General features: G+C 42.8%; 1 protein-coding gene across 3 annotated transcripts in view; it reads left to right on the forward strand.

The window, feature by feature from the left end:
• Positions 1–24669, forward strand: part of cdh13 (cadherin 13, H-cadherin (heart)) — a 493352-nt gene that overhangs the window by 211367 nt on the left and 257316 nt on the right. For 2 of the 3 annotated variants that reach the window (XM_029757800.1, XM_029757798.1), the window contains exons 5-6: positions 11936–11941; positions 12841–12993. In XM_029757800.1, coding sequence (XP_029613660.1) covers positions 11936–11941; positions 12841–12993 — 159 coding nt within the window. The remainder of the gene's footprint in view (positions 1–11935; positions 11942–12840; positions 12994–24669) is intronic. The other variant, XM_029757799.1, reaches the window with a different exon arrangement.

Below are 24669 nucleotides of genomic sequence, written 5' to 3' on the forward strand. Positions count from 1 at the left end.
GGTTGAAGACAGCAGAGGTGTATTTAGAGGGCAAGTTGGTCAGGATGATATCTATGAGGGATTTAGGGTTGGACCTAAGGTTCTTTGATTATTTGTGTGAGATTGATGGCATCTAGCTTAGATTGTAGGACGGCCGGGGTGTTAAGCATATCCCAATTAAGGTCACCTAGCAGTTCAAACTCTGACGATAGATGGGGGCAATCAATTCACATATGGTGTCCAGGGCACAGCTGGGAGCTGAGGGGGGTCTATAACAAGCGGCAACAGTGAGGGACTTATTTCTGGAGAGATGGATCTTTAAAAGTAGACTGTTTGGGCATAGACCTGGATAGTATGGCAGAACTCTGCAGGCTATCTCTGCAGTAGATTGCAATTCCGCCCCCTTTAGCAGTTCTGTCTTGACAGAAAATGTTGTAATTGGGGGTGGAAATTTCAGAGTTTTTGGTGGCCTTCCTAAGCCAGGATTCAGACACGGCTAGGACATCAGGGTTAGCGGAGTTTGCTCAAGCAGTGAATAAAGCAAACTTAGGGAGGAGGCTTCTGATGTTAACATGCATGAACCCAAGGCTTTTACGGTTGCAGAAGTCAGCAAATGAGAGCGCCTGGGGACACACAGGGCCTGGGTTAACCTCTACATCACCAGAGGAGAAGAGGAGGAGTAGGATGAGGGTATGGCTAAAGGCTATAAGAACTGGTCATCTAGTGCTTTGGGAACAGAGAATAAAAGGAGCAGATTTCTGGGCGTGGTAGGATAGATTCAGGGCATAGTGCACAGACAAGGGTATGGAAGGGTGCGGGTACAGTGAGGGTAAACATAGGCATTGAGTGATGATGAGAGAGGTTGCATCTCTGGAGGTGCCAGTTAAGCTAGGTGCGGTCTCCGCATGTGTGGGGGGGGTGGGACAAGGGGGCTATCTGAGGCATGTTGAGCAGGACTAGGGGCTCTGCAGTAAAATAAAACAATGAGAGCTGCCCTAAACAATAGTATACAAGGCATATTGACATTAGAGCAAGGCATAAAGCAATCACAGGGTTTGATTGGTAGAGCTAAGACAACAACGGGTGAGACAACAACGGGCAAATGGCGATAAATGGACAGAGAGGGTCAGTTAGCTACACACAGGGCCTGAGTTCGAGGCTGGGGTTGACAGATAAACAAAATGAAGTACCATGTTAATGAACAGTCCAGCAGGCATCAGCTGTGTAGCCGAGTGATCATAGGGTCCAATGAGCAGCAATAGATGAAACAGGGAGCTGTTCGGTAGTCAATTACTGCGCTAGGCGAGCGGGAGACAGTGTTCAAATTAAGATCCGACATCTGTACAGTTAAGCCTTTATATGGCTTGGGACTGGAAAACTGCACTGCATTTTAAAATAATTGACATTCATCCAAGAGAACACTTATCAGTCAACTTCATAGTGTTACAGTAGAGCTCCCTTGTCCTCCTCTCCTCTGTTGTGTTGTGTGGAGATGGAGAGAAGATGGAGAGAGGAGCCACACCCCCTGTCATCAGCAGGCTGTATCAGGAGCTCTGCACTCTTTCATGTTGGCTGGCATGGTAATGAGAGGTGATAGAAATAGGTGAGCTTCTCCCACTAGACCTCCCACACAGGGATGGTGTGGGCTGTGTGTGTGTGTGTGTGTGTATTCCACGATTCTTCCTGAAATGTATTGCCTCAGCAGCTCAGAGGATCACGCTCCCCCTTCAGACATCCTTAATCCTTCTAAACTCCTCATGACACTTGCTGTTGATCTATTCATCTCAACTTATTGCCTCATTGTCACTATCCTCTCCCGCTGCCTGCCTGTATACTCCATTAAGATGCTACAGGAGCAGACAAACTCTGACTACATATTGGCTCCTTTTTTCATGTGACCCAGCTTGTCACTCACTGTTTTAAAACATATATCTATAATCTAGTTGTTAATCGCTGTGTGTGTATAATGTAGTGTAGCTATCGTGTAAGAGAAAAAAGGGTCAACTTGGTCTTCTCCACGAGAAGCATTCCCTTAGCAACCTCTCACAGGACTCTTTTAAGGCCATTACAGAGTCTTGCGGACGGTAGAGTCTCACACATGGGAACGGGAGGTCAAGGAGAGGGATGATGCTGTGTGCTGTAGTTTTCTCTCCCCTCCCACAGACTCTTGCGGCTTGAGACTGTTGCTACTTCAAACAAGACACACGGATGGAGAGAGGGAGAACAGGAGGAGTAGTGGGGGCCAATAGATCCTGTAATGTACCCAGCCTCAGAGAGAGGAAAGAGAAGGGAGGAAAAGAGGACTGAGAGAGTCAGAGATAGAGAGAGATGAGGGGTAAAAGAGAAGTGAGTGAATGAGGAGAGAGAGAAAGAGAGAGCGAGAGAGGGGAAGTAGGGCCAAAGGAGAGAGTTGAGGAGAAAGGAGAGGAAAGAAAGGAGAAGGACCTGAGCCTAGCTCGTCATGCTGGCCTCATCTCAGATGAAGTTTCAAGTCTACTGCAGCGCCATCTCTTGACTGGCTGCATCACCGCTTGGTATGGTAACTGCTTGGCATCCGGCGACAAGGTGCTACAGAGGGTGGTGCGGACGGCCCAGTACATCACTGCGGCCGATCTCCCTGCCATCCAGGACCTCTATACCAGGCGGTGTCAGAGGAAGGCCCGGAAAATTGTCAAAGACCCCAGCCACCCAAGCCATAGACTGTTCACACTGCTACTGCACGGCAAGTACTGGAGCGCCAAGTCTGTGACCTAAAAGCCCCTGAACAGCTTCTACCCCCAAACCATAAGACTGCTGAACAGTTAATCAAATGGCTACCCAGACTATTTGCCTTGACCCTTTTTTGCACTGACTCTCTTGCACTGACGCTATACACACACACTGGACTCTGTCCACACACTCACACTCCAACACACACACACACTCCAACACACACACACACACACACACACACACACACACACACACACACACACACACACACACACACACACACACACACACACACACATACACACACACACACACACACATACACACACACACACAAATCACTCACACACATGCATATTGACACCACACACACACTCACACATACACTGACTTTCACACTCTTTACACAACCTAGTGCTACTCTGTTTATCTATCCTTATTGCCTAGTCACTTTTATCCCTACCTACATGTACATATTACCTCAACTACCTTGTACCCCTGCACATTGACTCTGCAAAACTACTCCATTTATACAACATAGTTACTGTATTACTATTTTAAAATTTTTCTTTGCTAATTTTCTTACTTTTTAACTCTGCATTGATGGGAAAGGGCTCGTAAGTAAGCATTTCACAGTAAAGTCTACACCTGTTGTGTTTGTCGCATGTGACAAATAAAATGGATTTGATTTGAAGTAAAGTGAGAGTAGAAAGGCTGCATTTTATCCCCAGTCCCCAGGAACGGTTGACACGCTCTTTCACTAGACATGACTTTCTAGCAGTGGCGTAAAGTACTTAAGTAAAAATACTTTAAAGTACTACTTAAGTCATTTTTTGGGGTACCTGTACTTTACTATTTATATTTTTAACTACTTTTACTTTTACTTCACTACATTCCTTAAGAAAATATTGTACTTTTTACTCCATACATTTTCCTCGACACTCAAAAGTACTCATTACATTTTGAATGCTTAGCAGGACAGGAAAATAGTCAAATTCACAAGTTTATCAACCGAACAACTCTGATCATCCCTACTGCCTCTGATCTGGCAGACTCACTAAACACACATGCTTCGTTTGTAAATTATGTCTGAATGTTGGAATGTGCTCGTGGATTTCCGTAAATTTAAAAAAAACAAAGAAATGGTGCCATCTGGTTTGCTTAATATAAGGAATTTTGATATGATTTATACTTTGACTTTTGATACTTTAAACTTTTATACTTTTACTCAAGTAGATGTTTACTGGGTGACATTTACTTTTACTTGAGTCATTTTCTATTAAGGTATCTTTACTTTTACCCAAGTATGATAGTTGGGTACTTTTTCCACCACTGCTTTCTAGCTCCCTGAGTGGTGAAGGTGGAGTGGAGGGGCCATTTACCCCAACTGTGAAGCATGACTCTTTACACATCTGTAGTGGTGGTGATGGCACACACTTATCCACGAAGACTTACAGACACTTAGGCCTACAGTTCATGATGAAAATGCCAAACATCAATGATTCACAGCCCTACGAGATACGGCTCAGGGGCCTCATTTATAAATGTTGCGTATGCACAAAATATTTATATATCTGACACAAAAGGCATTTGTTGAACTTGATATGAAAAAGTGCTTGTCCTCCCGCAAACTTTAGACCATGCGTAAGCACAGATTCTAGTGGTTGAAGAATTGCATTGCATGAAGGCAAAGTTGCCTTGTAGCCTTGTGCAAATGGGGAATATATGATGACATATTCATAACAAAAACACGGGTAACCTAGCTAAATAATTTTAAATAGGCATATATTTCTTATTATTTAGGCTATTTCATTTCCATGATCATTGCAGAATAAATTCCTCACCTTTTCTGACTATGATGTTTTCATACTTGCGAAATAGACTACAGGCCTATAACAAGGTAGGGGTGTGGATAAACAAAACAGTATCTGGTGTGACCACCATTTGCCTCATGCAGCATTTGCCTCATGAATGGCATCTCCTTCACATAGAGTTGATCAGGCTGTTGATTATGGCCTGTGGTATGTTATCCCACTCCTCTTCAATGGTTGTGCAAAGTTGCTGGATATTGGTGGGAACTAGAACACACTGTTGTACACGTCGATCCAGAGCATCCCAAACTTGCTCAATGGGTGACATGTCTGGTGAGTATGCAGGCCATGGAAGACCTGGGAAATTTTCAGCTTCCACGAATTGTGTACAGATCCGTGCGATTTGGGTCTGTGCATTATCATGCTGAAACATGAGGTGATGGCGGCGGATGAATGGCACAACAATGGCCTAAGCATCTCATCAAGGTGCATTCAAATTGCCATCGATAAAATGTTATTGTGTATGTTGTCTGTAGCTTATGCCTGCCCATACCATAAGCCCACCTCCACCTTGGGACACTTCACAATGTTGACATCAACAAACCGCTCGCCCACATAACGCCATACATGTGGTCTGCGGCTGTGAGGGCGGTCAGACGTACTGCCAAATTCTCTAAAATGACGTTGGAGGCAGCTTATGGTAGAGAAATGAACATTCAATTCTCTGGCAAAAGCTCTGGTGGACATTCCTGCAGTCAGCATGCCAATTGCACGCTCCCTCAAAGCTTGACACATCTGTGGCATTGTGTTGTGTGACAAAACTGCACATTATAGAGTGGCCTTTTATTGTACCCAGCACAAGGTGCACCTGTGTAATGGTCATGCTGTTTAATCAGCTTCTTGATATGCCACACCTGTCAGGCGGGTGGATTATCTTGGCAAATGAGAAATGCTCACTAACGGGGATGTAAACAAATGTAAAACATTTGAGAGAAATACGTTTTTTGTGCATATGGAAAACTTCTGGGATCATTTATTTCAGCTCATGAAACACAGGACCTTACATGTTGAATTTATATTTTTGTTCAGTAGCTAGTATCTTGCTCTATGCGATCCGAAGCTTCTAGTTTAACGGTAGAACAGACTGTTCACCTTTTCCATTGACATTTGTAGGCTATGTCTGAATACTGTAATGTCACATTTCTAGAGTAGAAAGTGTATGAGGGCACAAGGCGAGACCCAGATGCAGACACAGGAGGCAGATGGTTAGAGTCCAAGATGTTTATTAACAATCCAAAAGGGGTAGGCAAGAGAATGGTCGTGGACAGGCAAAAGGTCAAAACCAGTTCAGAGGTACAGAATGGCAGGCAGGCTCGAGGTCAGGGCAGGCAGAATAGTCAGGCAGGTGGGAATGGAGTCCAGAAAAACAGGCAAAGGTCAAAACCGGGAGGACTAGTAAAAGAGAATAGAAAAGCAGGAGCACAGGAAAACCACGCTAGTCGACTTGAACATTCAAGACGAACAGGCACTAAGAAACAGAAAACACAGGGATAAATACACTGGGCAAAATAAGCGACACCTGGATGGGGTGGAGACAATCACAAGGACAGGTGAAACAGTTCAGGGCGTGACCCAATGTTTCATTTATAAGCATAATACATAATACAGATATCATAACCACTGCAGAATAAATGCCTCACCTTTTCTGGCCATGATGAGTTCATTTTCCGGAACTAGCTATACAACACCCATACGCATCAGTCATTTAATTGGGCCTATTAGATAGGTCCTGTACCATTATTTTATATTATATCATTTTATAGTAAGATGAAGATAATTTACCTTAGCTGAATAAAATAGAAAGGATATTTTTCCCATTCTGGAGCGAGTGTGCATATGAAGTAACTAGGTTTAGCGTAAAAGTGATCATTTGAAACAAGTCCTATACAGTAGATTTAGAGTTATTCAGCAACTGTAGTTTTGATTTTATTAGGATCTCTTTTAGTCCTCATTTGGACTAATCTTCCAAGAGTCCTTAACAGTTGTGAATGAGACAAACTTTGGAATGTCTTAGAAATAAAAACAAATATGAGCTGCATGGTGCGACTATGGGCTATTGATGATTTGAGAAAGTCACAAAAAAAGCTTGCCTCAGGCTGCACACGCTGTTCTCACATTCATATTTGCACCCATCAAACCATTCTCAATTTAATCTTGTCTTTACTAATATGTACAATGAGTTTTGATTTATTATGTCCCATTAATAAATGGGCAGGAGCAGGGCAGGGGAAAAGTACATGTCATCCTTTGGCACTGGAATAGCGAATGGAGGCTGCTTTTCCACAGTTCCTTTTTCCAATCGTGCTGGGTAGGCTACACTGGTTTTATAGCGGAGCAATGTGCGTAATATGAGCAGTTGAGAAATAAATATAGTAGCAGCCGGGATCCTCCTCTTTTTAGTGGCAACCATCAAAACGCTGCTTTCACATGGGATGGCATATAGAAATGTCTGGGCTTATAACAACACTTATTTCACTCCACGCATCAACCACTGGTTGCCAACCCTGTTGCTACAGCTACCCAGTGCTTCATTTGGGAAACCAAGTGAAATCTGTTTGGGAACATGTTTTCACAATGAAACATATTTCATTAAACTGTTGACAGGCCCTCACTCTGTGCGCTCGAGAAAGGAATGAAGGAGAGAGAGGAGGAGATGGAAACGCACAGTGATGAGATATTCTGTAGCTAAAGGTAATGTGTCAGCCTATTAACTATAGAAAAAAATACCTATTACTAGGCTATTCAAAATCAAATACTAATTCACTGTAATTGTAGACTAACCAGCCTACTCTGTAGCCGCCCTGCACAATCAATGAACCAACAGCAGTGCCTAAGCCTATACGTTCTCTCCCAGACTCATGGATAGTAATGTTGGAGCGTAGCATAAGGTAAACAGTCCATCCAGTATGTATAATAATAAAAGGCAATTACTAGAATTTGTTTAGTTTTGGAGTATAGGCTAGACCAATTATGTACCAAAGACATCTTAAAAATAGTTTTTTTTCTTCTCCTGTGCGTAATATGCGGTAGGCTATGTATTGTATAACGCACAATCATTATTTTAATTCTGTATTTTTTTTCTCAGGATGGATCATATATAGGCCTATGCATATGCTCTAACAGTATGGGTGTTTTGAATGAATCATCACCTTAGAAAGCGCTGTCAAGCGCTGTTTGTTGTGTTAGGCTTTGAAACAACATCCACCACGACAATGTTTTCCACTCAGTTTCAACTTGTTGTTGAACTTCTTTCTTCAAATGGATCGATCACAGTGAAGTGAGTTTAAAAAGCATGATACTGTTTTGATGATAAGTATTTGATGTGATTTTAGATGACATTTGCAGGATGTCAGTGTGGTTAGAGGGACAATAGAGTGCTGAGTACCAGGCCATTAGCGACATGACGATCATTAGCGAGTTGGGTACTATTAAAACATGTCCAGAGTGCATAAGAGAAGATTACAGTGAATCGTGGAATTTTACTGCGGTCATGACTAATGACTATTGGTGTGGCGGTAATACAGTAACCACAACAGCCCTAGTAGGGGCCAGAGACTGTTTGATGACATGGAAATGCCCCTTAAAGAGGCAGCTTGCTTTCATTGCCTAAGTAATGATGTGGCTGTATGAGTAGTTCAAGTTGTGTTCATTGCCATAGAGGCAGTGAGACAGTGAATAGAGTGCTGTCTGCTCTGAGAACCAACTCACGTATGAAGACCTCCTTTATCCGCCACCCCCCTAGACTAACTCTAGAAGGCAGTGCGATTGAAAGCTGATCTATTATTTGTAATCTCTGAAACCTGTAGAAGTCAGCAAACCGTTGTTCCTATGCTTTCCTGTAGGTACTGTAGTGCTGAAACAAGCTACAGATTTGGTGCAGGGGTTAAACAGGCCCAGTTGGATTTCCTCTTAGAGCAGTAACTCGCTGGATGTCAATGGCTCTAAAAAGAAAATTCCACCATTAGATTAGCACAATGGCTGTACGGGAACAACAGATGACCTTGAAATGTTGCCTTTCCTTGAAGTACACAAACAGACACAAAACAACAGTTGTTCCTACAACTACAGTACCAGTCAAAAGTTTGGACACACCTACTCATTCCAGGGTTTCTCTTTATTTGTACTGTTTTCTACATTGTAGAATAATAGTGAAGACATCAAAACTATGAAATAACACATATGGAATCATGTAGTAACCAAAAAAGTGTTAAACAAAATATATATATTTTTCTAAATATATTTTACATTTTAGATTATTCGAAGTAGCCACCCTTTGCCTTGATGACAGCTTGGCACACTCTTGGCATTCTCTCAACCAGCTTCATGGAATGCATTTCAATTAACAGGTGTGCATTTTAAAAGTTAATTTGTGGAATTTCTTTCCTTCTTAATGCGTTTGACCCAATCAGTTGTGTTGTGACAAGGTAGGTGTGGTATACAGAAGATAGGGCTATTTGGTAAAAGACAGTCCATATTATGGGAAGAACAGCTCAAATAAGCAAAGAGAAATGAAAGTCCATCATTACTTTAAGACATGAAGGTCAGTCAATCTGAAACATTTTAAGAACTTTCAAAGTTGCAAAAACCATCAAGCGCTATGATGAAACTGGCTCTCATGAGGACCGCCACAGGAAAGGAAGACCCAGAGTTACCTCTGCTGCAGAGGATAAGTTCATTAGAGCTACCAGCCTCAGAAATGTTTGCCCAAATAAATACTTCACAGAGTTCAAGTAACAGACACATCTCAACATCAACTGTTCAGAGGAGACTGTGTGAATCAGGCCTTCATGGTCAAATGGCTGCAAAGAAACCACTACTAAAGGATGCCAACAAGAAGAAGAGACTTGCTTGTGCCAAGAAACACGAGCAATGGACATTAGACCGGTGGAAATCTGTCCTTTGGTCTGATGAGTCCAAATTTGAGATTTTTGGTTCCAACCACCGTGCCTTTGTGAGATGCAGAGTAGGTGAACGGATGATCTCTGCATGTGTGGTTCCCACCATGAAGCATGGTGGAGGTGTGATGGTGTGGGGGTGCTTTGCTGGTGACACTGTCTGTGATTTATTTATAATTCAAGGCACACTTAACCAGCATGGCTACCACAGCATTCTGCAGCGATACACCATCCCATCTGGTTCGCCCTTAGTGGGACTATCATTTGACTATCATCAGGACAATTACTCAACACACTTCCAGGCTGTGTAAGGGCTATTTGACTAAGAAGGAGAGTGATGGAGTGCTGCATCAGTTGACCTGGCCTCCACAATCACCTGACCTCAACCCAATTGAGATGGTTTGGGATGAGTCTGACCACAGAGTGAAGGAAAAGCAGCCAACAAGTGCTCAGCATATGTGGGAACTCCTTCAAGACTGTTGAAAAAGCATTCCTCATGAAGCTGGTTGAGAGATTGCCAAGAGTGTGCAAAGCTGTCATCAAGGCAAACGGTGGCTACTTTGAAGAATCTAAAATCTTAAATATATTTTGATTTGTTTAACACTTTTTTTGGTTACTACATGATTCCATATGTTATTTCATAGTTTTAATGTCTTCACTATTATTGTTCAAAAGAAGAAAGAAAGAAAAACTCTTGAATGAGTAGGTGTGTCCAAACTTTTAACTGGTACTGTATGTGCTGTGTTTGTTTGTCGTTAAATAAATGCAGGTGCTTTTTTAGGGTGCATAGTCCATTGTGAGAGTATAATGTAGCTGTTACGGAATGGTTGTATTCAAATGGGCTATTCTGTAGCTGTGTGTGAATATACTGATTCTCCAAGTGAACTCTCTGTGAGAAGTCCTTCCAAAATGTCCTTAAACAGCCCCATGTTTTACTGTAAATACACAGTACATATGTGCTGTGCTGCTCATGGGTTAGGAGAACATATGTTCTACATTCTACAGGCATCGTCTGTTGGCTAAAAGACATCAAGGATCTTCTGGGAAAAATGTCAAACTGCATAACATCAATTGGATCTGTGTTTGAAACGAACTAATTACCTACCCATAACTTTTCTGTAGCCCTTTCCTGCAGTCCAATGACAAATTCACTTTCTAGTGGCTTCATGGATGGAATGTTATTCGTATTTTTAAGAATTTCATAATTAATAAACCTTTTTTTTTTAAACACGCAGAAAATCGGGTGTTTCTATGTGAAACGGTTATGTCATATTTCAGTCTTCTGTGATGTATATAAAGTGTAATATTGGGATGTAAACTCAAAATGTAATACATTTCAACTCTATATCTGACATGGTACAGGTGTTTTCTTTTACGAAAGACCATAACCATGTGGGTTAGGTGTATACTTTGGTTTCAGAGTAGACTTGTTCAAGACTACCAAGAATAACTCTGTGTGACCCTGACTTAGCCCACTGCAGTAAAAGGTTAGGTTTGAAGGACATAATATTTATTTGAATATAGTGTATATCCTCATATAGTCTGGGGTGAAAGTAAGGAGGTCCAGTACGGAAAAACACTGTACATAGTGGGAGTACACCGTACCAGTAAAACATGAGCCTATCACAATAATTATAACAAAATGTCAAGAAAACTGTAGGCTATTATACCACTTTTTAATATTACCACATGTCAGAGGCATGAAAAATGTGCGAATGAACTTGAAAATGTGTGTTGTTGCCTATGCTCCAAAATGTGATGTGGTTTGACAAAAACAGACATTTAACCAGGGCAGTGGACGCAAACATTCTGGCCTACTGACAATCACCAAATGCCTTTACACTTTTTGGTGTTTTGTGTAACATATGTCTCTTCCATTCACCACTGTTTGGAGGCTGGAAATATGTTGTGAGAGGTTGAACGTGCAGGTAGCCTAGTAAAGGAGACCTTTGTAGTGACTGTTTGACCATCAGATGAAAACATCATGACTGGTTGTGTTTATGCCACAATAAAAGGTAATTAATTTTAACAGATAAATGACAAATCTTTACAACTAGGCCCACAGAGGTCATATTGAATGAATAGGGATTCTATATGTCAATCGAAGAATAGGCCCATTAAAAAAGTACATGTACGTATAGGAGGTCCCATACCAGGAAGAAATGAATTCTATTTTCACCCATGCATACAGTATCATAGACATTGTGGCCTGGCTCCAGATCTGTTTGTAGCATCTTGCCAACACCTAAGGTGTTTGTCATGACAACCGCCATATGAGTTGGTTATACAGCACAAACAGATCTGGGAACGGTCTGTAAGCACTGGCTTTTACATGTCAAACCAGTCTGGGTTTGACATGTACAACCTTGCATGGGCATGTGAGTGTGCAGTGCGGTGTGAATCTAACATCCTCTGATCTCTTTTGCCTTTAACCTTCCTCCTTCTGCTGGGACCTGTGGATGTTGCTGCCTTTGCTAGCTTATTGTGAGTAAACATCTGATTACACATCCGGTTACACATCTGATTACACATCGGATTACACATATGGTTACACATCCGGTCGCACATCCGGTTACACATCCGGGTACACATCCAGTTACACATCCGGTTACACATCCGGTTATACATCCGGTTACACATCCGGTTACATATTCGGTCGCACATCAGGTTACACATCCGGTTACACATCTGGGTACACATCCAGTTACACATCCGGTTACACATCCGGTTACACATCCGGTTATACATCCGGTTACACATCCGGTTATACATCCGGTTACACATCCGGTTATACATCCGGTTACATATCCGGTCGCACATCAGGTTACACATCCGGTTACACATATGGGTACACATCCAGTTACACATCCGGTTACACATCCGGTTACACATCCGGTTATACATCCGGTTACACATCCGGTTACACATCCGGTTACACATCCGGTTACACATCCAGTTACACATCCGGTTACACATCCGGTTACACATCCGGTTACACTTCTGGTTACACATCGGATTACACATCTGGTTACACATCGGATTACACATCTGGTTACACATCCGGTTACACATCCGGTTACACATCCGGTTACACATCGGATTACACATCGGATTACACATCTGGTTACACATCTGATTACACATCTGATTACACATCTGGCCAAACCATGTTCTCATCCGAATTGTTCTGCTGATACACACACTTAACTGAAATCAATCATGTTTTGGTGTTACTAGGACATTTGCTTGGAAGATTTTGCATTATTTGACTACATACAGTATGCAAGGAAAACATTATCCATATTTTCAGTTGAAGAAATACAGCCAGTTATGATTTAATACTGACAATTTTCTAATGACTGCTTGTTGTTTTGTGACTCCAGGTGATGTCGCCGGGCATGGAGAATGACCACATCTTCCATATGACTGGGTCCGGTGCTGACCAGGACCCCAAGGGTGTGTTCACCATCAACAGGGTAACCGGAGAGGTGTCCGTCAGCCAAGAGCTGGACAGAGAGGCCATCAGCTCCTACACTGTGAGTACATACCTCACACAGGCGGAAAAATCCAGACATTTTGATTCCATCTCCTGATGCTTTTATTCATTCATGTACAACAGAATATGTGTAAAACATAACATTAGAGAGATAGTAGAGGTGTTTGGGTTTCAACTACAGACTTAGATTCCAGATCTAGGCTGTGCATATATCTGGCAGAATCTCTCTGAGAGAAAATGGACTCAAATTCTCTCATGGGTGACTTGATGCTATCAGTCACAAGTTGAAGGTTTGTGATAAAAGAGTCATAAGAAGACTGCGAGAATCTAGTTTATTCAAATGCCTCTGGGGTGTCTTCCTGACTAAAGCATTTCCTTGCAAAAGAGAGTGATTCTTTCTTCAAGTCACACACAATTGAGTGTATCCCACTTGCAGTGATAGACACAAGTCTAGTTAGTTGAGTGCATGTTCTTAGATGAGACTTTGATTTTTTAATGACTGTCAATGGAGTGTGTGGCTAAACATAAGTGTCTGGGGTGTTTGATTGGGGGTGAAGTAGAAGGAAGGAGCAGGCTTCCGAGAGAGGGGCAGAGGGAGACAACAGGCCCAGGTGGGATTAAACCAGAGACACAGCCAAGCACTTGACATTTACATCTCTCTCCTGAGTTCTCCTCAGCTACACACAACACGCAAGCATATACAGTGCATTCGGAAAGTATTCAGACCCCTTGACTTTTAAAAATAAATTCCCGCTCATAAGTCTACACACAATACCCCATAATGACAAAGCACCATTTATATTTTTTTTTACAAAAAAAAAATTAAATATCACATTTACATAAGTATTCAGACCCTTTACTCAATACTTTGTTGAAGCACCTTTGGCAGCGATTACAGCCAGTCTTTTTGGGTATAACACTACAAGCTTGGCACACCTGTATTTGTGGATTTAAGAATGATGAAGGCCACTGTGTTCTTGGGGATCTTCAATGCTGCAGAAATTTTTTGGTACCCTTCCCCAGATCTGTGCCTCGACACAATCCAGTCTCGGAGCTCTACGGACAATTCCTTGGACCTCATGGCTTGGTTTTTGCTCTGACAGGCACTGTCAACTGTAGGACCTTTATATAGACAGGTGTGTGCCTTTCCAAATCATGTCCAATCAATTAAATATACCACAGGTAGACTCCAATCAAGTTGTAGAAACATCTCAATATTGAGTCTCAACTGGCAAGCATGCACACATCATTTTTTTAAATTGATTTTATTTAACCTTTATTTAACGAGGTAAGGCTTTAAACCACTGCCATTTCACTTGAGTTAAATGTAGATTTCGATTAAGGAGTGTGACTGTGTCCACCTGCGTGAGTGTCTGAGCAGTTGTGTAGTTGTCTGTGTTCGATGGTTTAACTTTATGTAGGTGTTGACTCTTTCATTGGAAGATGCTGTTTGTATTTAGTTGCTTACGTCCATATGGCCTGTTGCCATTACATGCTTGGTGCTGGATGTTGCACTGTTAGTCACATTAGATCCAGAGAAAACATTGCTAAAAGGATAGCATGCAATTACTCTCTCTCCCTCTTGGTCTGCTACCAATGCACTGCCCAAATTAATTCAGAAATGTGGAAATGAGTCATGGATTGATTCCCAGGAGCGGCAGCATTATGATAATCCATTGCCTCCCCTGCTCTGGGCTGCTATGTTTTAGAGCCCGCCTGGCCCACTCGTAACACATTGTGCTACTGGAGTTCCACGCTAACTGCTTTATGAGTCACACAGATGCAAAGTTTGGTTCTTTCACCTGACTTTTACTAACACACACACACAACACACGCACACACACACAGGTGCACGCACACACACGCACACACACGCACATACACATACACGCACACAAACGGACAGACACACAGTGGCTTCAGCGTTGAAGCACTCTTCACCTAATTTCGTTGTATCAGGGCAGAATAACTGCATTTCCGGATAATCCCCCGGTATCATCACATCAAGGATAATTATGTGGCTGCTAATTCAGCCCATCTCACAGCAGCAATCAGACTCAACATTCTCTCTCTCTCTCTCTCTCTCTCTCTCTCTCTCTCTCTCTCTGTCTCTGTCTCTCTCTCTCTCTCTCTCTCTCTCTCTCTCTCTCTCTCTCTCTCTCTCTCTCTCACATACACACCCCCACTGGGCTATGACCTCATGCCAATCATTCATCCTCTATACAGGCTGTTTACCAGAGCCCACAACAGCATTCTGTTTCCTCCTCTGTCTCTGTCTCTCTCTCTCTCTCAGGAGGGAGTTTCTAACAGGATGTTGTTATTTATTAATCTCTGTTGTAAACAGGACCGTTGATTGTTCTAGACTGACGCATTGTATTGTTAATGGTCTGAAATGTGAGGAAGGAACCACAAGCTTTCCGCTGTTATGAAACACTCAGACAATATTCAGAGGTGAGAGAAGGAGGGAGAGAGATACTGTATAGAAGAACAACACAGACAACAGACGACGAGGAGACGGGATCAGCAACTTCCCATGATTCCTAGTTTTTAACCGCTGCACTATTATAGTAATTGTATTTGCAGTTTTCTGCTGCTTACCCAAATCAATGACTTACTGCTGTTCAGTTGCTACCACCATACACAGAAATGAAGAACAGATGTAGAATGTTATTCATTCACAATCGAATGCACTCATACAAATAAACGCAGGCTCATGTAAACAACAACAAATGAAAACAAAAGTTTAAAGCACCAACACAGTTCGTCCATGTGATACTTCCTGTGTCAGAACATTCATCTTCCTGTCTAAGCAAGCGTGGAATTGATATCTAGCAGTCTCTCACACACTCTCCTTCCTGTCCTCTCTCTCTCTCCTCCCTCTCCTCACTCTCCTTCCTGTCCTCTCTCTCTCTCCTCCCTCTCCTCACTCTCCTTCCTGTCCTCTCTCTCCTCCCTCTCCTCTCTCTCCTCCCTCTCCTCTCTTGCTCTCCATCTCTCTCCCTCTCATTCGAGGCAAGAAATCTCAAATGAATCATGGTCTTAATAGTTCCCCTGTAAAGGCTGTATTATCATTGGGCTGGACTGCAGCCTGTCCCCATGCCCATACCCATGCCAGGCTTGGTAAATCCCCCTCAGATGGAGTCTGGCTCAGGGTAGATGACAAATGACAGTAGCCTCTCCCTCTGCTGCTGGAGACTCTGAGCTCCCAAATGCATCGGAGTGTTTTTTTAGTCTGTCTGATCCCTAGTGCAGCACAGAGCACATGAGCAGGTCACTCACTCCTGTATAGGACTTGAGAGGGATTTCATGATTACTTACAGATGTACAGTTGGAGATGCAGCCATTTCCATAGAAACAAGACACAAAGGAAGTTGAAGAAGATAGAGGATTTAGAGAAGATGAAAACAAGCAGAAGCTCCTGGGTATAAGGATATAAGTGAGCTGTTATCGTTGGCTGAGGTGTGTAAAGGTATGAGAGAGCTGGAGGAGAGTTTAAAGGACTGGACATCCGTCTGTAGCCAGACACACAGCCGGACTCTGAGATAGAACTTGAGAAGATAACAAACACTACACACAGTTTAAAAGGTGTGTTTGAGGAAGTTTGGCTGTGCATGTAGGTGTATATTTGACTGCGTGTGTCAGTGTGTGTCTGTGTATCTGACCAGTCAATGCTCTGTTCTTTTAAAGATAGTCTGCCCTCTGTAGACCTAAACCATCTTTGGCAGCGCATTGATGTTGTTAGACAAAATTGTGTGAGTGTTTGTCTGCTTGTTGTGCATGTACTGTATGGTCAGCACACTGTGAAATAGCTTCCTGGCAACAAGGCTAACCAATTCCCTGTTATCTGAAAGGAAGGTTAACTCATAATAGTTGTTCCTCCTCACTACCAAAAGGCTGACAAAAAAGGTTTTTACAGAGTTTCCCAGCTGGGTTGAGACTGGCACATGAAAGCTGAGAGAATGGGGAGCAGGGGACAGAGACATGCTCCCGATGCCAGATCAAATTACTGCTCTCAGATAAGACCTTATTCCTCTATGCTCCCAGACGCCGCTGTAGAATGACACAATGGCAGCACAACCTCGTCCCCCAGCTTACTGCAGTCTACACAGCCTCATAGATACTGACAGCAGGGGAGATGAGAGACAAGGAGGAGGAGCCACAGGAGAGAACCAATGGAGATGGAGTGAGAGACAGAGTAAGAAAGCGATATGTATATATATATATATATATAGAGAGAGAGATATGTATATATATATATATATATATATATAGAGAGAGAGAGAGAGAGAGTTTGAGTTTTTATAAAACCTTTATTTTATACTCAAGTATTAACATAAATAATGACACACTGCCTTTTCAGAAATGAAACACCAAATGTAATTCCTAAAATAAAAGAAAAAAATACAAAACACTAAAATAACAAAAAATTAAAAAAATAAAAAATACTAAAGAACATATACATTCAGCTTATTTCATCAACAAAAAATAATTTCCCCTCCTCTACAAAACAAAGCGCTCCTTCGTATGCCCACTTCTCCTCAAACAATGGGAGATCTTTTACAGCTGAGAAGAACTCAAAATCTACTTTTATTCTTACTTTCACTAATCCTTTAAAAACACATCTTACATCCTGCCCATATCCCGTTTCTATCTTATGTTTCCTACTCAGAAAAATGGACATCTTAGCTTGTCCCAAAATAAAATTTAACAGTTGACATTTTCTTTTCTGTTGCTTTCTATATTGAAACCCCAAAATAAAAACAGTGTTATTGAAAATCTCCCCTACAGCTTTAAACAAAGACTCCAGCATTTCCAAGAGAGGTTTAATCCTCGCACACTCCACAAAACAGTGAAAAATGGTTTCTCTTATATTACAAAAAGGACATCCATCTCCAACATCTGAGTTAATAACAGATACAAAAGCATTAACTGCAATGATGCCATGCAAAACCCTCCATTGCATATCACCAGTACCCTTTTGTAACGGTGGCTTGTACAGTGCTCTCCATGCTGGCTTTACCTTGTCATCAATGCCCAATTTTACCCTCCATGGAGTGTCTTTTCTATTTTTCAATTTATCTTTATTCAACACCTTGACACACCCCCTATATAATTCTTTCCCATTCACCTCATCCAAACCTACCTCTTCCTACCCTCTCAAATCCAGTAATATCGCCTTTCTTTCTGACTCTGGGATATTTGGTGTAATCCCTAGTCTTGGAAATGAGACGTCTTCATCTTGTACCTTCTTGTGGCTATGAAGCATACCCCACTCTTCTGCTGACAGAGCCTTCCTGCAGCTTCCCAGCATTTGTCCTACAATCCTTTCCGACCTCACCCCCAAATGTTCAGCCACCCGTCTACCATCCATTAAGGCGGGCCCAGCCACAGCCATTAACTGTTTTAAGGTGATGATTTTGCCCTTCACCAGAATCTTGGAAAAATGTGGAACAGCTGCAGTTGTGCAATCCAGTCTTGCCCCATACACCAGAGGTTCCTCCAACAGCCAATGCACTGACTCCGCTGAAGTTCGTCTGGACACCTTCATTATGCTCCACACCCTAAGAAGGCCTCTGTAAAACGGAGGTATTCCCTCCCTAGAAATCTGGCTACTAACAAACAAAAATAAAGCTTTCTTCAAACCTAATCCTCCGACCTGCTGTAATACAAGACCTGCCCCCCCCTCCAAACCACATTTTCCGGTCCATAAAGCAACCTTTGAATAAACTGCAACCGGAAAGCAGCAGCCCTACTAGCAAGATGTACAAGACCTTGTCCCCCCTCCTCTTTTGACAAATACAAAACACTTTGTGGAACCCAGTGATATTTATCCCAAAAGAAATCCACAATTATTGCCTGTATCTTAGCCAGAAGGCCAGATGGTGGTTCTAAAACTGACAACCGATGCCACAGTGCAGAGGCAATCACATTGTTAACTATAATAGTGCGCCCTCTATATGACATACGAGATAGCAACCAACGCCATCTCCTTATCCTCCCTTCCACCATTTCAACCACCCCAATCCAATTTTTTTCCATAGTCCCCTCATCTCCTAGGTACACTCCAAGATACTTAAAACCTCCCTTACACCATTCCAGCCCCCCTGGCAAAGCCATGATCCCTCCAGACCATTCTCCAATCTGTAAAGCACAACTCTTTTCCCAATTTACCTTTGCAGAGGATATTCCCCTAAAACGATCAACCATTAGACTCAAACTATCCACCTCCGCTTGATTTTTCACTAAAACAACTACATCATCAGCATAGGCTGAGAGACGAATAGGAGGAATATCCCTTGAAAGGTTCACCCCTTCAATGCGACTTCTTATGCTATTTAGTAGTGGCTCTATAGCAATGGCATATAACATTCCCGACAAAGAACATCCCTGCCTAATACCTCTACACACTTTAAAAGGAGCACTCAAACCACCGTTAACTTTCAATACACTTTCAATGTCACCATATATCACCTCTATCATGGCAATAAAACCAGAGCTGAACCCAAACGCCTCCAAAGTGTGCCATAAATATTGATGTTCAACTCGGTCAAATGCCTTTTCCTGATCAATTGAAATTAGACCAGCATCCAACCCAATAGCCCTAGAGACGTCCAAAAAATCACGAATCAGAGAAATGTTATCCCCTATCTGCCTGCCGGGAACACAGTAGGACTGGTCCGTATGTATGATTTGCCCCATCACCTCCCTCAACCTGTTGGACAAAGCTTTTGACAGGATCTTATAATCAGTGCACAATAAAGCCACCGGCCTCCAGTTCTTCACCTCCCTAGGGTCACCCTTTTTGGGCAGTAGGGTGAGGACAGCCCTTCTGCAGCTTATTGGCAGTAACCCTCCGGTTAAACTATCATTAACTACTGCTAGCCAATCCTCTCCCAACATAGCCCAAAAAGACTTAAAAAAGTCAACGGGAAGCCCATCAATGCCTGGTGCCCTTCCATTTTCCATGCCTTTTAATGCAGTGTATAACTCCTGCAAAGACAATGGTTGCTCAAGCTCAACCTGAGCTTCTGCAGCCACCTGTGGGAGCCCATCAAGGAACTGCTGTGTCACTGTTTTATCCTCTTTGTAGTCAGACTTGTAGAGCTCAGCATAGAACTCTACTGCCCTCTTTCTAATTTCACTAGGTCTAGTGAGCTCTTGTCCAACAGCTGATTTGAGACAATGAATAATTTTTCTTTGTCCATTCTTTTTCTCTAAACCAAAGAAAAATTTGGATGAGGCATCCATTTCAGAGATTCCCTGAAACTTACTTCTCACCAATGCCCCCTGTGCTCTGATACCCAGCAGGTCTGCCAATGCAGCTTTTTTCCTCTTGAGGGCCTGAGTGTGGCCTCGATCTCCTGTGGTCTCGACCAACGTCATGAGTTCCACTATTTCAGTCTCTAGGGATTTCATTGATCTGGTGATATCCTTGGTGACATTCCTCGTGTATTGCTTACAGAATTGTTGAATCTGGATTTTCCCTATATCCCACCACTGTTGAAGGGATACAAAACTGGCCTTTTGAGACCTCCACCTCTCCCAGAAAAAACTAAAACATTTCCTGAAGTGAGCATCACTCAATAAAGTTATGTTAAAATGCCAGTATGCGCTTTTAGGTTTTACATCGTTAATGAACACCACCTCTGTTATTAAACAATGATCAGAAAATCCCACTGGGGTTATCACACTTGATTTACAGACCTGAGATTGATGCTCAAAACAATAAAACCTATCTAACCTGGCCATAGAGATGGTGTTCTCTCTCACCTGCACCCAGGTATACTGTCTTGTGCCTCCATGTTGACTCCGCCAAATATCACACAGTTCATTTGTTACAATGAGACGTTTTAAAAAAGTCCTTGAGGCTATATGAGGTTCTTTGTGGTTTCTATCTAAATCACTGACTGTGCAGTTAAAATCCCCAGCAATAAATAAATAATCTTCATTGTTACATTTCTCAATGGTATTTGATAATGTCTCTAAAAAGCATACCCTCTCAACTGCCACCACTGGGGCATATACATTTATCAGACACATAGTGATGTTTTCATACCTTACTCTAACTTTTAATAACCTCCCCTCAACTACCTCTTCAACCTCATATGACAAAGGCAAAAACCCTTTTGAGAACAATATGGCCACACCCCCACTTTTTGTGTTTTTATGACTACACACCACTGTCCCCCCCCACTCCTGTTTCCACATAACTTCATTTTCCAAATTACTATGCGTTTCTTGTAGAAAAGTTATGTCACTTCCCTTTCCCCTAATTAACTCATACACTATGGCTCTTTTTTTAACGTCTCTTGCCCCATTTACATTTAAAGAAGAAATCTTAAAACTGCTCATGGTTGAAGAAAAAAATACAGAGGAAGACCCAGAAACCACATCTCTTTACAGAGTTAAAGCTGCGACTGAACTCTTTCATTTTCTTTAGAATTTACATCACTTGTCACTCTCGTTACCACTTTGTTGAGTCTAGCAATTTCAGGGCTTGTCAAACCTCCCCCTGTTATTTTTGACATCAGAAACTTTGCTGATTCAATAAACAATTCACTTTCAGGGAAAAAATCTGTTATATTATAATCCTGCATATATTTCTTCCCTTTTGTCAACTTCAGAAATTGACGTACCTTCCCAATCCCATACCTCCCTTCCTCCCCATTTATCTCACTGTTTTGTTGTGACGCATCAGATGACTCACTCTCGCTATCCTCCCCAGAAGAAAACTCCACCATCTCTACAACCTGTTTATCTTCAAGTGAATTATCCATCTCTACCTTCCTCTTGGAATTAGACCCTTCCCCACCCCTTACATTCTTCCTCTTACTCCTCGGTACTTTGAAAACAGCTGCTTCCTTTCCCATTATTTCAATCTCCTCTTGACCTCCAATTTCGTTTTCCAGCACCACCTCAGCGACGGCAGTCGCAATCTCACCGACTGTTTCCCCTCCCTCTTTGTTCTGATCTACAACAATTGCCCCCGTATCCACACTGCCTTCCTCTCCTACTTTTCCTACCACATCTGCCCACCTTCTCCCTTCCCCTGCACCCTTAGCATGTTCATCCCTTCGCGGTGGTGCGTTAGCTGCACCAGCACTAGAGCTGCTACCGGGCTCTGCGTGCTCATTCTCGGGACAATTACGCACCAAATGCCCCTCTCTTCCACAGCCAAAGCATTTCATTGATTCAGTAGAAGCGTAGAAGACATAATCAAATCCATCAATCTTAAAACTGAATGCTAAATTCAGTTCATCAGTGTCTTTTTTTAAAATCATATGCACTTGTCTCCTATGCGACACGACGTGCTTCAGCAACGGAGATTTGCATCCAAAAAGAACCTTCTTTATTGTTGATACAATTTGGCCATGACGAGATAACTCTCGCTCCAACACTTCATCTCTAACAAATGGTGGCACGTTAGAAAGTATAACTTTCTTTGCCGGATTCATAAGCGGAAATACCGGTGTCTGTGTCTCCCGCAACACAACACCACTCTCAACTATCGTATTCACCTTTTCAATGGAATCTAAGAATATCACTACAGCGCTATTCATCCTTGAGGCTGATTTGATACTATCATACCCAATGATAGCACCCACTGCCAAGCTACATTCTTCCACTGAACACCCGGCCGCAGCAGGAATCTTTACTCCATGTCGCCGACTAAGTTTTTCAAACTCCAAACTTCCGCGAGTGGCCATTGCAACCAGCCCCACCCGCTGGTTGTGCCCTCGCGAAAACCAACCTCAACGATCCCACCACCCCTATACGTGCTTAGTGATATTTAGACACAATACCCTTAAAACAACTAAACTAATCAACATATATATATATACACACCAAAACCCAATAGAGTGAAGATAATTCCAGTCGCTCTCACAATCACTCCTGCTTCACGACTCACTCCCAGCATGCACTCCAACGAGAGAGAGAGAGAGAGAGAGAGAGAGAGAGAGAGAGAGAGAGAGAGAGAGAGAGAGAGAGAGAGAGAGAGAGAGAGAGAGAGAGAGAAGGGAGAGTATGGAGTAAGAGAGCGAGGGAGAGAGAGAGACAGACGGAAAAAGAGAGAGGGAAAAAGAGAGCGAGAGGGAAAGAGAGAGAGAGATTCGGAGTGAGAGAAGAGACAGACAATGAAAGAGAGAGAAATTCAATAATCCATCAGGAATAATATATGTTTGCTGTTGTCTCTTTGTATGAGTTAAGGTACCACACTGTTCCCGCTCTCTGTAATATTGCTGCTACAGAACATTACTGCATATTTTCCTGATGATTTATCTGACAGTGTGCTGCAGCTTGGGGTCTGACGATTTCTTCCACATAGTTCAGGAGCACAGTAGCAGTGATTTCTCCTCCCCTTCCAACGACTTGAGAGTAGGTTTTCTCGGTGTGGTGGTGTTGCTCTCCTGCTGTCACCATAAGCTCAGCCACCAGAGGGGCAATATTGTTTACATTTGCCAAAAGGAATGTTTTGATCCACTGTAGGGTAGTAATGGAATCACTGTATCCAACAGCTGTTTGTTCGCCATCGATCTGCCTCCCTCCCCTCTGTGGTCCTCAGGCCCTCGACAGTTGGCACACAGATTTGCTCTGTTCAGTGGTGCAGTCTTGCTCTCTCTCTCTCTGCCGGGGTCTCACATGGCCTCGCATGGCCTCATCAGGGTAACTCATACCCTTCCTTACTTAATTACACACACAGTGTGTGGTCTACACCACGTCTGTGGCTCTGGAAGAAGACCAAGATAGACAAAACAAGTTGAGTTTGAACAAGTTGTGCAAACTGTGTGTGTGTACGAAGCCTACGTGCTTTTGTCCCACTGGGATGCTAGGGGTGTTAACCATTTTCAGCTGATAACTGAATATAACTTTTAAAGTTGAAAACTGGAGGACTCCAATATGTCAGTAGAATCAATTATGGCTCTCATCAGGCACATATTTTTTGTACACACTTTTTGTTGTTGTTCTTCTGAACCCACCTCCCGCAAGTTGCCGTGACATTGTCAAGTTCGCCCCCCACCCCCACCCCAAGCAAAACGACTGATAAATAGCTAGCAAAATAGCTACACAGACTATCTGAGTTAACCTTGTATCTTTATTGACCTTTTATTTCAATCTTTGCACTGTCTCTTTGCACACTCACAGGGCCCTACACACTCAAACACACTGTCACTCCAACACGCACTCACACACTCTCTCCATCATTTGTTCTCTCACACATAATATGGACATAAATTTGTACTGACTCCACACACCTGCACACACACTAATATGCAAGCTGCACTCACGTCAGTAGCCATGAAGTGCTTTGAAAGGCTGGTCATGGCTCACATCAACACCATCATGCCAGAAACACTAGACCCACTCCAATTCGCATACCGCCCCAACAGATCCACAGATGATGCAATCTCTATTGCACTCAACACTGCCCTTTCCCACCTGGACAAAAGGAACACTTACGTGAGAATGCTGTTCATTAACTACAGCTCAGCGTTCAACACCATAGTGCCCTCAAAGCTCATCAATAAGCTAAGGACCCTGGGACTAAACACCTCCCTCTGCAACTGGATCCTGCACTTCCTGATGGGCCGCCTCCAGGTGGTAAGGGTAGGCAACAACACATCTGCCACGCTGATTCTCAACACTGGGGCCCCTCAGGGGTGCGTGCTTAGTCCCCTCCTGTACTCCCTGTTCACCCACGACTCTGTGGCCAAGC

This window comes from Salmo trutta, chromosome 7 (genome assembly GCF_901001165.1).
Source record: "Salmo trutta chromosome 7, fSalTru1.1, whole genome shotgun sequence".
Lineage (NCBI taxonomy): Eukaryota > Metazoa > Chordata > Actinopteri > Salmoniformes > Salmonidae > Salmo > Salmo trutta.